Consider the following 18654-nt stretch of genomic DNA (forward strand, 5'->3'; position numbering starts at 1 on the left):
GACAGTATATAGACGGAGAGCATATGGCAGAAATGAAAGACATGGCTAAATCTTCTCAGGGTTGAAATCTCCCTTCATTAAAAAGATATAGGTATCACTAAGCCCTTTACCCAGGCAGTCCTGAAAGGTGTAGAAGAAGGGGCTGGATTTCCAATCTGTGATGTAATAAGTGACTTAGGAGTCTATAAAAAGAGAAGCAGACATTTCTGACATCTCCACTCCAGTTAAGCCCAGCTAAAACAGCAGAAGTTTGAGGTCATTTTTTTGTCTTACAGTTTTTATCACAGGTGATAAGTAACGTGAGGGGTCACAGCAAACATGGGGAACACCAAAAGTGGAGCCCTTTCAAAAGAAATCCTTGAGGATTTAAAACTAAACACAAAGTATACAGAGGAAGAGCTTTACAACTGGTATGAGACTTTTAAGAAGCAATGTCCAGATGGAAGGATAACACGGCCAGACTTTGAGAAGATCTATGCCAATTTCTTTCCCAATTCAGATCCTCAGACATACGCCAGGCATGTTTTCCGCAGCTTTGACACAAATGATGATGGCACATTGGACTTCCGAGAGTACATTATTGCACTTCATCTTACCTCTTCTGGGAAAACCAGCCTCAAGCTGGAATGGGCATTTTCTTTGTTTGACGTGGACAGGAATGGTGAAGTCAGCAAAGTCGAAGTCCTTGAGATTATCACAGTAAGTATAGCTTGTTGATTAGCATTCTACTAAGGGGATCCAACTTCTAAAATAAATTAATGGCAATAATCTTTTATATCAAGTGTTACAGCCCAAAGATTAAACCGGTATATCTTTACCCCTTATACTCTAAAAAATTGTATTTGTATTGTATGGAGTAAAATGTATTTCTATCCAGTCATTACTAACTGATTTTTCTCTCCTCGATCAGTTGTGTATTGATCTGATATGTAGGTAAACCATCAGAAGTACAAACCATGTTGCACATCCAACCAATTACTTTTTTTCTGAAAGTGATTGAATTGGAGAAGCAGACACTTTGCGAAGTGTTTTGGGGCATCCAACCATATGGTTTCTGATGGCAGAAGATTTAATCATGTATACCTGGCTAGACATCAATAGGTGCCAGTAACTGTACCTCGGATTTTGTGTTCTGATTGTACAAAAAAGCAACAGTAACAATCTTACCAGTTAGAGCTAGTTTGTGTATTTGTAAATTTCAGTGTAAATGTAATAAAAATCCAAACTATTGACACCTTTTAAAGCCATATTGATAACTAATAATACTGTTAATTATGCTGTTTTGTTTCCATTTGTTGAAGAGGTTATAGGGACATTGGTTAATCTGTTGAGGGTCTGTGTTTAAGCCCTGGATTAGTTAAATACATTTCAAAGATAAGTAAATATGATTATTGGATGGTAATGCAAAAATGAAAAGTGTAAACAATATACAATTCTAATTATAAATTGTAATCTAATAGCATCTAACAGTTGTTTGATACACAGCAGAAACTCTGTAAAAGAAAAGTTGTTTGAATTGTTCTGTGCTTTCAGCACTTCACTTTGCAATATCCTCCCAAATAGTATTATAGGAATCTCAGCTGATATTAGCTATAATAGACAAATTATTTACAATTTTATAGAATAGTATAAAAGTAATAATAACATTCTAAATAAAAATATATATATAATCAGTGATATATTGACACTAATAGTTGAAAGTTATTTACATAACCTACATAACCAACTACTTAACAACAATTTACAGTCCAAGCTATTGTCTTCCTGCCGGCCTTCTAAGGAGTTAACATCAAGTCCCAGACTGTCTGAAAGTATATCAATATGAATAGGCAATTGTAGATGGGGTGTAGGCCTTTTCCTGTGCAAGCACAATCATTTGAAATCCAGTGGTCTATTTCCTAAACATACCCATTCACAGGCATGTGTTTGCATTGATATTGTATTGTAATCTGATTGTACAAAGTTGAAAAAAAGGAAAAATATGAGTATGTGGCTTTTAAGAGGAATAAGAAAAACTTTTATATAACTGAGTTACTCTATATTCAATATCAAATCAGGGTAAAGCTACATACACACGTTAAATTTTTCTCGCCCGATAATCGGCATCGGCTGGATATCGGGCGAGAATCTCGCGTGTGTACAGCCCACGTCGTTCATCGTCCGTGGATCCATCCTGGCGGATCCACGAACGATGAACGACGAGCCATCCTAATGCAAGGGAAGGGGGAGAGCGTGCAGCAGGGTGCCGCTCTGTCGCTCTCCCCCTGCCCTCTCCATAGAGCAGAACGGTGCTGTATGTACAGCACTCGTTTATGCATCTTGCGGTTCTTATCGTTGGAAAGGATCGTGAAAGATCCTTTCCAACGACAAGAATTGCACGTGTGTATGCGGCTTTAGGTAACCTTTTGTTTTATTTGTATTAGTTGGGTACAAAGTTTTGCTTTCAGATTGATGATTGAAAAACATGTGGTTAGTGACTCCCTATCACCCCTTATTACACTACTATGCACTTTTTTAGTGTCAACCACAGCACTTGTCACTCGCTTGTCGTGAAGTTGGGATGTGTTTCTTCCTCAAGTTACTTTCAAGATCTGTGCCCCTATCCACTCTAATTGTGTAATAGCAAAAACATGTACAAAACAGTTAATCCAAATGAAACAAAATTATTCAATTCAATCCTCCAAATATTATGTTGTCCTACACCATGGTGCTGGGTATGGCCAATGTTTGTTATCAGTGATGGGGGTGGGAACAGTATAGCATGACTTCCACTACCTCCTAATCCTTTATAGGTGTACCCATCATGATTTCATATCCTTATTACTATTTAAACTCTGGGTCACCATAGTATTCACTACAGCCAAGTAATGATTGTTTATAGAAGGAATGATTCAATATTCTAAATATTAAAAGTCCCTGCATATCTTGTTAACTTCAAAGTTGTGATCAAATGCATGTTCAAAGCACAGAATCTGGGTAAACTGCCAGCCCTGTAGTTGTGCAAACACACAGCAAGTGTTTCTAAGCTGTTAGAAACCTACTGAACCCAACAAGAGTTTTTGTTGCTTGAGAATCTTTGAGAATGATTCACTTCACAATGAAGCAGCTAGAGAGGTCAGAGAGGGCCTTTTTAATACATCTGTTGTTAGTTAGAATATGTAAAACAATCTGGGCATAGGTGCATTTTAAAGAAGCTACTACTATTGTGTTTAAAATACATTTTCTATTATAATGTCATTATCATCACAATATAATGTTTAGCAAAGCTGGTAACTATGCCCTACAGCACTTTGTACACTGATTGCTCAATAACATCTTTGTTAAACCTCAGCACGTTTAACTCCTTTTTGTTTTTCGGCCCCTTTTTATGCTGTGGTATTGATGTCTTTCATCATTTAGAAATGATGATTCCTTTGTGTGCCTGTTGGATATATTTACGGCTTATGTTATCCTGTAAAACAACCATAGGGTGGAAAGAAGCTTTGTAAACTGTAACTTCATTGTAAAATGTTGTTGCTGTCCTGCAGTATTTATTTACTTAAAAATACATCTTCTCTGAATTCTACTTTGGTTTCTAAGTTTAATCTGAGATCCTCTCTGTCCAGGGATAGATAAAGATTTACCTAAATAGAATTCTTATCCTCTTTAAAATGAGTTCATCTCTCTAAACAACATCCACAGTTAGAACTCCATAATTCTTTCCTGTGTTGTAGCTCTACCCTAGTAACACATTTTAAAAATATAAACAGATTTATTTCAAAACCAGTGGACCAATATACTAAATCTACAGGATTCAGCTGTTTCAGCATCGTGGTATATTAACTGGCATCAGCCGCTGTCATTGCTTTCTTAGCTGTCTGGTAGTGATCTCCCTGAGGCAACCCTGTAATTTCCTATCAGGGAAGCACACAGCGGGGTTCCTCTTCCCTCACCATAGAACTGAACAGCTCTAGGTGTACAGAGCTCAAGATCATTTACTGCTATAGATATACTGTATAGAAATCTGACATGTGTATTAGCCCTTAGGCCTTACTCTAAAATCCCCAATTATCTCAACAATCCAAGATTTAAGAAGCCAGTGATGCTGATGCTACTGTTATCTTCTTTCAGCAAAACACATTCCCTTACTTTGCTTGATGTGAGCTCATCTGAAAAAGAATGGGATGCCTATATTTCAATTGTTAAAGGTTTCATTATAAAACACTACATAGTAAGTAAAAAAAAAATAATGATAAAACATTTGAGTACACACAGGTTTGCTGAACTGGACAAGCTATGGAAACAAGCTATGGATCCCCTCCACCCCATCTAGTGATTCATTGTTGTGAATAGTAAAATACTGAGCGGGGATGACGGATCATAAAGAACAGAATATCATAGAACAGTACAGCGCTGTGTGTACAGTGCTTATTCTTTCTCTTGTTACTGGAAATAAGCACAAAAGATCATTTTACATTTACCCATATCTAATGTATGTATGGGGTCTTAGGTCTTCCACTACCTACACAACTCCTCCATCATACCAACAATCCAATATTAGTTAAAGCTATCAGCAGTCCATACACAGGCTGAATATCACCAAGACTTCTGGGATTATGGGAACCCCTTGAACTTACCTGTTGGTAATGCTGAAAAAGTATTCCCAAACAAACCCACTGTGGGCTCATTGTGTTCTCCCACATACAGAAAGTCTAATGTATCACTACTGAGTTTGACCTGACTTGGAAGTTTTAATTTGACAGGAGATACATTACACTGAGAGTCGGCAGCACAGACTTCAAGTAATGCCTTTTTAACTCAGCATAGTGGTATATCAGATTTCTGAAACCCTGGAGTTTTACTCACCGCCTGCTGGAATGAGTGCACGTTAAATGAGTACAACATACTAAAAAATACTTGTAAATGTAAACACATTTTAAAAATAAAACATTTAGGCACATTAAATTACCTTTAAATAATAAATGTAATATAGATTTCCATTGCACACCAGAATACACTTTAAAGAGGGTGTTGCAGGAACTTCCAAATGGCATCACATTGCAGTATGAATCAGTTCAATGTTTTGGACCAAACAGAACCTCTTTATTATATGCCTGAAGAAGTGATCCAATGCAGCTTTGGAAAGTTATGGCATCAAAGATCTAGAGACATATTTCTTCTTTAAACCTTAAGTTCAAGATTGTTAAAAAAGAGAAGATTTTGTCTTTCTGTCTTGTCTGTCCTGCCTAGCACTGGCAGATCAGCTTTCTCTCTCTCAGCCTCCTATTCTTTAATCTCCACTCATTCACTACCTTTGTTTCTCTCTCTTTTATTGTTCCATGTGTCCCACATGTTATTTTCCACCGCTCCCTAGACTAACAATTGCCCTGCTGCTACCACTATAATCTATAATCAGTTCCTATTCTGGTTTTCCCCGAGTGGATCCTTTTTTTTTTGCCAAAAGCCAGAAACAATGTGCAGTTTTTGCAGGTTTTTTGCAGATTCTGCTGTACTGCTAATATACAATATTATAATTTCAAGCCACATCTTAAAATTATAAAAAATATGTGCCAAGAGATAGGACCTGTGATATCACCAGACCAAACGAAGGACATCTGTAACTATATTGATTTTAAAACCTGATATGAATGGGAACCAATGAGAGATTCAACCAACCACCCACCCGAAGTTTTATTCAGTGTTTCTTCTCTTTTTATTGTGTGAAGGTAACCAAAAAAATTACCAAAATGTTCAATTATATATGTGCAAGAACTGCTAATATAAAAAGGTAACAATGAAGTGCTATTAATTAAATATAGGAAATGTTTTCAATAAATCCTTTACTCATGCTTTACTTGAACTGATTATTGCAAAAACATTTCAGTACATTACACTAGGGTCAAATTGGTTGGTATACAATTAAGATTTTTAGTGTTTAAAAGGCAGTTGCACAAAATATCATAGTTCATCCAAAATACAATTCACACACAAGCACCATTGTTCTCTATCTAAGGCCAGCATATTCCAAATTCTTTTTGATGGAAAACTGCAGCAGTGTCACCTGCTGCCCATAAAGGGGTACTGCATACATAGGAAAATATATATTGACAGGTAGAGGGCCCAATAGGTGACGAATAGCAAAATATAAGATAATTTATGGTTAGGGTATTTGTTATTAGGTTGGTTCATGAATAGGATAACTTTTGGACAGTAAGAATACTCTACCAGAAATGAAAGATTGGAAAAAGTTTTTTTCCATCAATAAAAAAACAGATTTTACATTTTATTTTTATACAAGTATTTATGTCATATTGCATAATATTTTATATATACAGCTTGCATTCAATAGGTGTCAGTTTAAAGACATACAATTAGCTTGCCCGTGCCGCACAAACTGGCAGTGTCTCTGCAGAGGGTTTACCCCAAACCTGATATACACACCTCCACCAGAAATCAATTGCAGTTCTGTGTTCCTCTGCAGCCTAAATTAATAAAATTCATTTCCAAGTATGAGGGAACACATGACTTGCTCTGTGATTGTGTTCCGGCCCAACAGCCAATTACAAAGCCAGAGTACTGTTATATACCCAGGAAAGGGCAAGCCGGTGTTTGATGTTGGCAGGCCAGTGTATGGTTTTAATTACCTACATATTTCAGGAGCATTGTAAATAATATTTTTAGGAAATTTTTTAACTTTTTTATGATTAAGAATGATATCAAATGTTGTTATTGAGACAAAAGCAGACAAACTAAAGTAATATGGTTAAAAGTAAATTTATCTAAAGTTATTATGCTAATATTTCACTTTCCTTTGTTATACTCTTACCTCTTCATCAATATGCTACTACAACTGTTAAAAAAAAGTTTTGAATAAATACCTTTGTTTTGACTCAGTGACAGCATAACGGGGTCTCTGTGTTTCTTTCTGCAAGTTCAGGCATATCTTAACTGGTGGGAGGGGCAGGCAGGTTGCTGTACATAGCTTCCCAAAAACCTCCACAACCTCCTTATCTCAGTAGTCCCATCAAGAGCAATCAGCCCTGATACATACAGTGGGCTGACTCTTGGGAGAAGTTATGCTGATATCAAAATCATTTTTGGATAAGTGTTAGTCTGGAGCAGTGATACAATTACGTAAAATAAATGAATAACATGGATGGGCCGGTGACAGTCAGGTTGGAGGGAAAAGAGCTAAAGCTTTGTATACATGTCATTGACTGTTGCTTAATATAAACGGCCTCGGGCAAGAATCTGACATATGTACAGGTCACCTGACATTGTTCATGAATACATCCTGCCGGATCCATGACTGCGATACAAGTGAGGACAGGAGAGCACAGCGGGGTGCTGCTTGCTCGTTCTCCCCCTCCCTTCTCTATAGAAAAGAACGGCACTGTGTGTACAGAGCTCATTCGTTCATCTGTAAGTCTTTTGTCCCTGGAAATGATATTGAATGATTGTTTCCAGCTACAATAACTGAGCATGTGTAGGCTGCCTAAATAATGATGAACAAGTAAAGAAGTTCACCAGACTCAAAAATGAACAAAATAACTCATACAGCTAAATCTTTACCAAACTAATAAAATATTCAACTAATGCAGCCTAAAAACAAATTTATTTTATCCACCTGGCAATACAATAGGTGGTAAGCAATGTAGAAAGAATAAAAATTATAGTTAGGAGCTGTAGTCAGATTTTTCCAGTTGCCCTTCTAAAGAGTTTTTCTTGTTTATATTTATTTCATAGAACAGATAAAATCATCTGTTTCTAAGGAATTTGTGATAGTTCCTCCATGTCGGTAACTCTACTGTTAGGCAGTTAAATCCAACTAAATAAATATAGAATATAGAAGGTCCAACAAATGTACCCAGGACGTATGGCAGGTATAGCCCTATAGATTTTGCAAAGGGCCGAGTCACCCTTCGGCAGGGGCCAAATTTTGGTAAGGAGGAATTAAAAAACATACAGTTGGGGTATAAATTCCTTATGTTGGTAGTCAATGGAAGTAAACAACTGCCCCCATATTGCTGGTCAGCTGGAATGAAACATTATTCTACATTCATGGTCAGTGTGAGTAATTAAATCTGCATTCAATAAGAGTACTAAATGCTCCATTTCTGGCAGTCAGTAGGAATAAAACATATCTCTGTATTGGCGGTCATTGGCAATAAAAATACCCTTGTTTTAATTTTCATTGGGTGTAAACATTTCCCACTCCATAACCTACCCCCTCAGCACTGGCACCAATAATAAAAAGACTTCCAGCACTTGGCATCCTCTACCACCAGTCTGCAAGCTGTAGTTTGGGGACCACTGATTACAACGACAACTTAGATGTAAACTTTTTGTTTTAATTTGAAGTTTTATTGAATGAATTCAACATGAGGTCAAAATAACAAACAACAATAGTAGGGTAACAACCAGGAATAAAAAAAAAACAAAACACAATATACAATAGAAAAGGAACAACAGTACCAAGGCGTGCCATTAACAAAGGGTGGAAGCAAATAACATTTAACACACAGTTAACATCCACAGGATTCCCAGAGTTAAATCCTTAGATAAACCTAAGAACCATGTAGCTGGGTGAAGAAATCTTTGAAGAATTGCTCGGTAAGTGGTCTGATTACACAATTGTGCACAATGCTGGTTAAAAATGGCTGCACTCATGATTACAAATTGAAAGGTTATACTGGTTACACATTAGGATTATTAATATTAATATACAGTATTTATATAGCGCCATCACATTACACAGTGCTGTACAAAGTCCATAGTCGTGTCACTAACTCTCCCTCAAAGGAACTCACAATCTAATGTCCCTACCATAGTGATATGTCATTATTGTAGTCCAAGGTCAATTTAGTGGTAGGCCAATAACCTAACTGCATGTTTTTGGAATGTGGGAGGACACCAGAGTACCCGGAGAAAACCCATGCACACACGGGGAGAACCTGCAAACTCCATGCAGATAGTGTCCTGGCTGGGATCCAAACCAGGGATCTAGCACTTCGAAAGCCGGAGAGCTAACCCCCAAGCACAGAATACAACAGAATCCCTTGCAGAACAGCCTCATGGAAAGGAGGACCTTGTACTAAATACCACACATTATGCTCAGGGTCTTACTAACAAGGAAACTGAGGACAGTAAAACCAAGACACAGCTGTCACGTAATCCAAGCAAGATCAAAATGTACAGAAGACAAAGCACTGACCCCATGAAACTAACGCGATTACACTGATATTCAGCTGTTTTAGGGCAATTTAATAAGGAATAAACCATTACCTGTTCAATGGTAAATCCCAGTATTAATATACTTGTATCAAATATCCAGTCAAATTGGGGAAATAAATGAAGCATATTTAAATGTAAAGGTTGGAATCATAGTATCATGTATAAACCTGTATCAAGTGTCCTAAATGAATATTTGTAAAAGTCAAGTCATAGACAATGCATGTCATTTGATTATGTGTAAAGCAATATCTGGATCATAAGCAAACATTAATAAACTTAAAAAATGGTTGATTTTCTAAGACAAAAATTATAAATCCTTGACATAAACAGCACACGTCTATGTAGAAGATGGAGTGAACCCCTCCTCCTTTAGCCCCCAGCAATCAACAAGGGAAAATCCATCCTCTCATTACTGTAAGCACACGGTAGACTGAACTTTGAACTACAAAACAAAATCAATTCACTTAGAGCTCCGGGCATATGAAATTTGTGGGTCATGCACACCCCCTTACTCCTATACCATCAACTAGTTTAGGATTTTATTTGAGTAATTATTCTTTAGGTCATCAAAATTATGTCTATCTCTGAGCAGCAGTAGGAGACAATTAGAAATGTGTTTAGAACCATTTACTGATTGATAATAATAATCCAATACAGTAAAATCATTGTTTAGTAACTCATGAATATTTCATAACTGTTAAGCTGGTAGTAAACATTTGTACCTTGCTAGACATCAGTGCATGAAGTTTGGAATTCAGGCGATACCTTTTATTGGCTTATTTAAGGTATTGCAAATTCAGATCCTTTCTTTGGGCCTTTCTTTCTTTTTGGCTATCTGTGACATTCTTTTCACTGCCCGACAATGTACAAGGTATTCTTCCTACTGACCACCACACTAATGTACACTAATGAGATATAGTAAGTATATATATATGAGTATAGTAATTATAGTAGGGGTTCCATGAAGAGCTGAAAGTTATTTCCAAGGGTTCCCCTGTGTTAAAAATGTCTAAAAACACTGCTTTAGGCTTTATTTATTTGTGAAATGGTTCTGAAACACAATTTGCAAACAGAAGCAATGGAATATAAATATTTTAAAACAACTTTTATTTCTTTTTTGTATTATCTCTATGTACATGTATCTGTGACCATCAGTATTAAAACTTTGTCAGCTTGTAGAATTATTCAATGCTCTTTGCCACTCTGTGCCCCCTTAGCCCTGGTAGCACGGGCACGTGGATGTGCGTTGCTCTGTGCATTGCCATGCATGTGGTGTTTTTTTTTTGTTTACAATCACAGCACAATGCAGGGTACATTCAATATTGTGCTGTGCAAGGAACGGCAGGTTGCCATTTGATATATAGATTTTTTATCTAACCTGACCAGTCTTTACAGTATGCCAATAATAAGTCTTCTATAAAAGTAAAGCGATACCGATGTTAAACCAGCCTGTTACGTATGTCAGACAATCAGTGTTGTCCCCCTAGGATAAGAAGTGATTTCTCTACTTTTCCACTCTACAGATGGACAAGATCCTTATTTCACATAGCATTTAACCCTTCAGTAGATTTATATTTCTGACCATACAGTCATGAGATACCATTATTAATAATATTATCCACTATTTATATAGCACTGACATATTACGCAGCACTTTACAAAGTCCATAGTCCTTTCATTATCTGTCCCTCAAATGGCCCTGCCATAGTCATATGTCATTTGTACAGTGTAAGGTCAATTTGGGGGGAAGTCAATTAACCTAAATGCAATTTTTTGGGATGTGAGAGCAAACCGGAGGAAACCCACTCAGGGAGAACAAGCAAACTCCATGCAGATGTCCTGGCCGAGACTTGAACCTGAGACCTAGCACTGCAAAAGCCAGAGTGCTAACCACTGAGCCACCGTGCCATAAATCAAAGTCAGGTTGGTAACCTGACAATACAGCTAGGGTGGTATTCTGTCCCCAACATGTATATGTTCATTTAAGGATCTACAGCAAACCAATGAGCTCATCTCTCTGCTCACTTTTCTCTTCTTCCTCCTGTCAATATTTTCCTTATCAGCACATATGCATACTGTCCCTCTTATTGGTGCAGCTCCTAGTGTTGCCCTTTTTTTACAGGATGCTACCAAATCAAATTTGTTGGGATTAAAACATATTAAATTAATTTTATGAATAAAATGAACAACAAAATGCATGAGTTCAGCCTCATGACATTGCTATTACAGTTTCACACAAGTAATAAACTTGATATTGTTAAGGGCCTCCCCCCAGAAAAAAAAATACATCTGTACAGATATATATAAGGAAATGTATTTGTTTGTTACTAACGTATAGCCAAGGTGTTTTTATTGAGCACTGTCTTTAAAATGACCAACTTCATCACCCTTTCCGAAAAGATTCAATTCCCTAGCTTGCTGCTATTTGTTGGCATTGCTTACTCAATGATCTTCTTTGGAACAACGTTGCTCTGGTTTAGAAATATGTTCGTTCAATTTGGAGTCCACCCGTAGCTTGACATTTGATTTGACCTTCTTTGGTGAACAAGAAAGTTTTGCTTTAGATCCACTGTGCCATGCATTCCCCATGACCCCTTGGATAACAGATTGGATCAGCAGCCTCAATCGGCCCAGTTTGTCATACAGGTGATCTTGTACTTGCTCATTAGAAAGTTTTCTCCACTCCCCACCGAGCTATAAACCACCATGAAGCCTATTTCATTATTCTAACATTTTTGGGTCAATAACTACCAACAGTTAGTTTTGGGTCCAATTTGTGTGAAGTTGTCAGCAAATTTGTTCTGGTTTGGTTATCTCTAGTAAAAAATTAGTGTTTTTCATTAATTTCCTATCTAGTTGATCCCAGCTTTATATAGTTCAAAGAACAACTTGAAAAAAAAGTTCTTCATGAGAGCTTTTATTTTTTGTATACAAGCCTTCAGCTTTATTTTAGTTTGCTATAACTACTTTGGGATCATCAGCTTTTAAAGAATGCTCCACCAGTCATCCTGAAATGTTTTCTCCAAAAAATTTTAAAAGGTATAAAATACAGATGATGCAAATACATCATATTTGACCTCATTAATGTACGGAGTCAGAAAGCCAGGTCAGGACTTCAAAATCCAAGATGGTACAAGTCAGCAAAGAAAGTGAGGAAACCAAAGTCAAAGCTACAAACTATGGGAAATCCAAGAGGGAGGTCAGAATTGTAATCCCCAATTTGTCCAGGGATAAGCATGTGTGCACGTGTGTGCTCACCCTTGCTTGCACGTCATGTGACGAACTATGCACCCTTGCATTGGGATGCACACATGGACGTGTCATGCGCAGGGTTACATGCACATGCTTGAGTGGGCATGCACTTTCTTCTCTTACACCACTACATACAATCGTCCCCTAGATTCTATATAGGTATATATGCAATAATAAATCTTTTGGTTCTCTGCAGGCAATATTCAAGATGATTCCTCAATCAGAACAGAAGAACCTTCCAGATGATGAAAATACACCACAAAAGCGAGCAGACAAGCTATGGGCTTATTTCAAGAAGAAAGATCATGGTAATTTAATTCATCTTTTACAAATACAGCAATACCTTGCCATAGAGCGGCCTGTTCAGTAACTCAGTACAAGAAATGAATAGTCATGTTCTGTTAATCTGCAAAACCCAGCTGAATGGTGGGGGCATGTGGTAGTGTTTGGATGCCATGGATTTTTGCAGTTTGCATATCAATATTGCACTACGCACATTTCTATGAATATTTCTTGATTATTTTTAATTTACACTACCATCCCTTGCCATGGCAGACTGTATTTTTACATTTTCTTGGTTCATATTCATGAAACTGCTTTTAACACATTAAACAGCAATCAGAACTGGCACCTTCAGGGCCTGATTTATTAAAACTCCCCAACACTGTAACAAAATGTTTTTTTAAATCACTTGCTTAGTTATAAGTTATATTTTCAGTCCTGTACCAGATCCGTTCCAGGTTTACTGGATCACACAGGTGCACCCATGATAGTCTATCTTCTCCAGTGTTGGAGAACTTTAATTAAAGAGGAACTAAACTCAAAAGTCTCCCAAAACAAAAAAATTTACCTAATCCCACAGGGCTGTCATGAGATGCTCGGGTATGCGCAGAAGGAGCACCCAAGAGCCTCCTAGGATGCATGACAGCCTAGGCGATCGAGAATTAGGGGGCAGTACTGCACCCTTTTTTTTTAAAAAAAAAAAGGGTGTTGCACTGAAAAAAAAACACACAGAATTTTTACTTTACATAACAGGATTGTCTCCCCCTTTATGTAAGGTGAAAATTGTGAGTTTAGGTACACTCTTATCATACCCAATGCCTGCATTTTAAATTTATTTGACATTGCCAGAGAGCAAGACTTTGGAAAGTTATGTCTTAGTAGATTCTTATGGAAGATCTTTCTTACAAAAGCAACTGTGTATCGAAAGGCATTTTTGTAAAGTATTTGTGTAAGGCCATCGTATATAGTACTGTGCCCCAGCCGACCTTTGTCATTGAGACTGAAAGTAGTGGTTTTAGACATGATTGCATCATGGCACAGCATATCGGTGGGCAGATAAAATATTGGGGGGCATGGTTTAACAGCTTTAGCTTATTCTAAGTCTTTATATAGAAAAGTAGTGCCAGTCTGATACAAAATTATTTCAGTAGCAGGATAGCCAACTCTACCTGCAATCCAGTAATAATATTCATACTGTATGTTATATAGACCACAGAATACTGCTCATGTATTGCAAAAGGCTGCCATAGACTGCTCATTTAGACCAAAGACTGGTATGGACTGTTCTCACATGAGTGGGTTCTAGAGTGAATGAGCCCTAAATGTGCATTCATACAACACAACATGCTATGGAGTTCATTCCTAATAGCATCCTGGTGCTTATATCTAGTTTGTACAGCCAACCACAACGAACAGATACAAAAATTGTTATGGTGCATTGCAAATCATAGTGCAGGTAAATTTGTTTGAGCCTTGGGGTACATTGACCACAGGAACACAGCAATGTGTATGAACTGCATGTGCTGTAAATGAGCTCTAAAAACACACAACAGGTGATTGGGGCCATGAACAAAAAAAAAACATAATAATAATATAATAATAATAATAATAAATAATCAAAAACTATTTCTGTAACGCCTAAACATTCACATTTGTGGTTGCAATTATTTTTTACAAATTTATCTCTGTTTAAGTTAAAGGGAAAATAACTTTTTCAGCTTTAGATTGTTATTTTATGGTAATACATTCAGACTTCAGAAATCAGATGACCTCTATTTTTCAGTTCTGCTGAAGCAGCCAACAAGCTGGCCAACATTGTTCCCTCCAGGCTATACTGCCACAATTCCAGGTAGTGTCAGAGCCCTGCCCCAAACATTCATATTGGCATGTGAATATGATAGGAAGCCTTATTCACACTAAAGCTTTGGCAGTACTTAAACTTTGCTATAAACGTTTGAGTGCTTGTTGCATGTATATGCATGCTCCTCATACCTGCAGCATTCTCCTGCTTTCTACTAAAGTCCCTTTAAATGTGTCTTTCACTTTCACCAAAAACAGAACAACTGGAAGAGGTCTTCTTGCTTAAAACTTTCATTATTATGTTTTTGCACTGTTTATAAAAGTTTAGTACAAAAGCTGAATTATCAACTTACAGCATGTAAAGGAAAAATAGGCAGCATAGAAGAAATGAACATGATTGTAATATTCTTTGTGCTCCTATTAACATGATTATGTGCATCTGTTGGCAAAGAATAGGAACCATGAAACCTTCGGTTTTGGTTTACCAAACAAATCAACTCCTGAATGAGGTTTGAAGAAAGTATGATAGAACTAAGTAGGTGCTGCACATATCAAAACGTTTGGGACAAAATGTTGCAAAGGTCTTACAAACGCCTAGTAATTAGTATTTTGTTTGCAATAATAATGTTGTCTATGTAACTGTTTTATTTTCATATATTTTAATTTCTTTTGGTCCAGATAAAATTGCTGAAGGGGAATTCATTCAAGGAGTTATGATGAACGATCAAATAATGCGGCTTATCCAGTATGACCCCAAAGTAGCTAACAAGTCTTGAAGAAAGATAGCAAGGCATACAAGAATGCCAAATGTGCTTGCCTGTGGTGTGTATAATTTTGGTGTATATATGTGTTTGTGAGTTATCAGGTGATGTTTACAGTCTGTAATAAAAGGATAGAGATTTACCTTCTTTTACTCATCCACTGCACTCCAAGCAACTAATTAGAGGAATCTAGAATAACAATCAATTAATATTTCTTACATGTGTTTGGTGGGAGGATATTATAATAAAGAAATAAAAAGTTTACAGCTCTGCACTAACATTGAAGTTTAGATAAATACATGAAGTAAGTAACATCATTTGGTGGTCTCTAAATAAAAATACGTCTCCTAGCGGTTTATCTCCAACCAGACAGCCTCCAGCCAGTCATTCTCTGATGCTAGGCAGTCTCCTTCTGTTTCCATATCTGTGCTGGTTCCATGGCAGGTTGTGGAGAAGTATGCAGATCATGAGCTGGGTATTAAGAACATTGCTAATTATACTGTTACATTATTGTTGTACAGCAATCATCTATTTTGTTTAGAGCCACCCAGTGCTAGTAATGGTCATGATGGAGATTTTATGGGCCCTGTAATTTGCTTTGTGTGGTACATTAAAAAAATTTGGAACACATTTTTGCTGTATCCAGCTCGTTGGTTATGATTTAAGCCTTTTTTTTCAGTAATAAATCTATCCATGTAGTTCCATATATAAAAATTTAATAAACTAACTTCCTATTTGATATCAATAAAATAATAGGTAAAAGTTGGTAACTTAACCTACTAAATTTCTTTTAAATCAAAAAAAAAAATTTAAAAACTCTGTAAAAATCAGGATCCGTTCCTTATGTATAGTAAATTTCGCACAGTACCCCTTTCATTTTCCAGAATCCATCATTACATATATATATAATATATAATGTAATGACCACCAGCAGCATCATTGGTATCACCAGCAGCATCTTTGAATGTACAATGTGACAATAATGTGCTCTATGAACACTATATAATATTAATGAATATTAAAATTTAAAGGCTTAAAGTTTATGTAATCCTTAACAAAAAAACAAGTCTCCAACTTGGTCTGTTTTGTTATATCTGTTAAATAACTGCAATAAATGATGATGCTGTCAGAATATTGATTTGTAATTTTCCATACTCCCTGCTTCCTATACAATTGAATCCTATCATAGCAGTTAGGCCGCCCATTTTATATAGAGCTGGGAAGAGTTATAACCCCTATCAAGTTATTTTTTTCCCTCTCTGCACCTTGCTTTAGAAGATTTTCCTTCAATTTTCAACCCAAAGCACGACAGGTAATGAGAAGAAATCTTTTCAAAATATTCATTTTCATCACAGAGAGTAGTTGCAGGGACACAGACAACAATATTACCTTGATAGAGAGTTTAACCATCAAAGAATCATCTGTTAAATTCTGATTTGTACAGCAGAGCCCCTCTATTTAGCATTACCTTGGTGTGATTTAGTATGCAGATATCACTGTTGGTAAATTTTAGGATCAAAACTCACCTGTGTGTCATGGTAGTTATCATTAACATTGTAAAGCCATGAACATTAAAAAAGATTATTTTACTTTTTCATTATATTCTAACTAGTAGGATGTTACAACATTTGCAAAGATCCAGTTACTTTACTTTGGGGTTAATTTCAGATGTCTACATTATACTAGACAGTGTTTTCAAGCACAAATCAGAATTGTGATAGCACAGATCTTTATTTCTATGTGGTATTGTGTTACTAATAAAGATGCAAAAATATACTGATGTGTAATAATATTTGAAGTGGAAAATTCAATGGTTTCTCAGTTTGGAATAAAATATGTAATTTGTTCATAACGAGTTTGTTTCAATTTTCAAAGAATTATATTTAAAAAGTGAAACATTAAAAGTGGAACTTTCTAAATACATGTTGCAATACATATCTATTATGTTCACAGTTTTATTGACCAAGGATTTGTCATACACACATATGCGAAATAGGGGAAATGACTTCACTATGTCCTGGTTTATCAATACCACCACCTTCATGCTCCCTGGCCTGGGTAAAAATCTGTCTCCAATGTCCAGTTGGGGAAGGAGGTTACATAGGAAGGGTAAATGCAGGACCAAATATACAAATTGTTTAAATTAAATCCTAGCGATATACTTCTTAAACTTCAATGAAATCATATACAGATTGGAGTGGTTAAATCAATAAGTAGATCTAACACCACCCAGTCTATGAAATTGCTGCGTTGTTAGTTCACAATTGGAAATTAAGAGTTGGTTCACTTCTGGCAAATCAATAGGATTAGCAGAAGTGTACCATTGGTAAAATTTCCCATTTACTTTTTACATGCAAAACTCTGACGTATGATGTAATCTTCAGCAAAGCCAGGTAGAGGAAATAATAGAAGTAATATAGGGTATATAAAAGTAAAACAAAATAAAAGAAGTGTAATGTCTTCTGATATATAGGTAGTCCCCGGGTTACATACGAGATAGGGACTGTAGGTTTGTCCTTAAGTAGAATTTGTATGTAAGTCGGAACAGGTATATTATTTTATTAAATGCAATTAGGACAGATGTTTGTCTCAACATGTTATTAGGCAGTGTGGTGTCAGTTACTGTAGAAACACAGCATCTCAAAAGTATTGCTTGAGCTTAAAGGAAACAGGAATGTGATGATCAAAAATTATATCTGTTTTTCTAACACTTAGGCATAAGTGTTACCACATACCACATCACTGAAGAAATTCTGTGCTTTCTGCTGGGCTCCTCTGTTTGATGGTCCTGAATTTTTGCTTGACTTTGTTGATGTTACAACAAAAGCCTAGTCTGGGTAGCCACAACATTTCAAAGCATTCCTGAGATGTCTGTGTTCTTTAGATTCTGTGTTTGTTGTTACCATCTCAGTTTGATGTTTCAGAATTTTAATATCCCCCAGTGTATGTTATAAATGTTGGGGTATTTCCTTGATGAAAAGCAGTCAAAAGTCCGGTTGAATGTGAATAAATATTACTAGATATGGTTTACAGTGGTTTGTAATTCACAATTACCCACTTTGTAATGCTTCCATTCCAAATCTTTTTATTGACTTTTAATATATTGTATAATGCAACACAGTTTAAAAATGTTACCATTGATATAATGCATTGCAAACATTTATTTAGGGATGGCATAAATTCAAAATCGCCCATAAAATCTAGAGATTATTATATTTTAAATTAAAAAAATGTACACCACTCCTAGACAAAGGGGGATTTTAAAAAAATGGGTTTCCTAGCAGGAGAACATTACCCTAATATAATACAGAAAGTTTTATTATTAGTTTTATTATATGTCATACTC

General features: G+C 36.2%; 1 protein-coding gene across 1 annotated transcript; it reads left to right on the top strand.

Moving 5' to 3' along the window:
* Nucleotides 1-202: 202 nt before the first annotated feature.
* Nucleotides 203-17160, top strand: LOC140340314 (visinin-like). The gene is made up of 3 exons (XM_072425396.1): nt 203-699; nt 12662-12773; nt 15226-17160. The coding sequence occupies exons 1-3, from the start codon at nt 319-321 to the stop codon at nt 15321-15323; spliced, it is 591 nt and encodes a 196-aa protein (XP_072281497.1). The 5' UTR covers nt 203-318; the 3' UTR covers nt 15324-17160.
* The last annotated feature ends 1494 nt before the right edge of the window (nt 17161-18654 follow it).

Source organism: Pyxicephalus adspersus, chromosome 11 (assembly GCF_032062135.1).
Source record: "Pyxicephalus adspersus chromosome 11, UCB_Pads_2.0, whole genome shotgun sequence".
NCBI classification, from domain to species: Eukaryota; Metazoa; Chordata; class Amphibia; order Anura; family Pyxicephalidae; genus Pyxicephalus; species Pyxicephalus adspersus.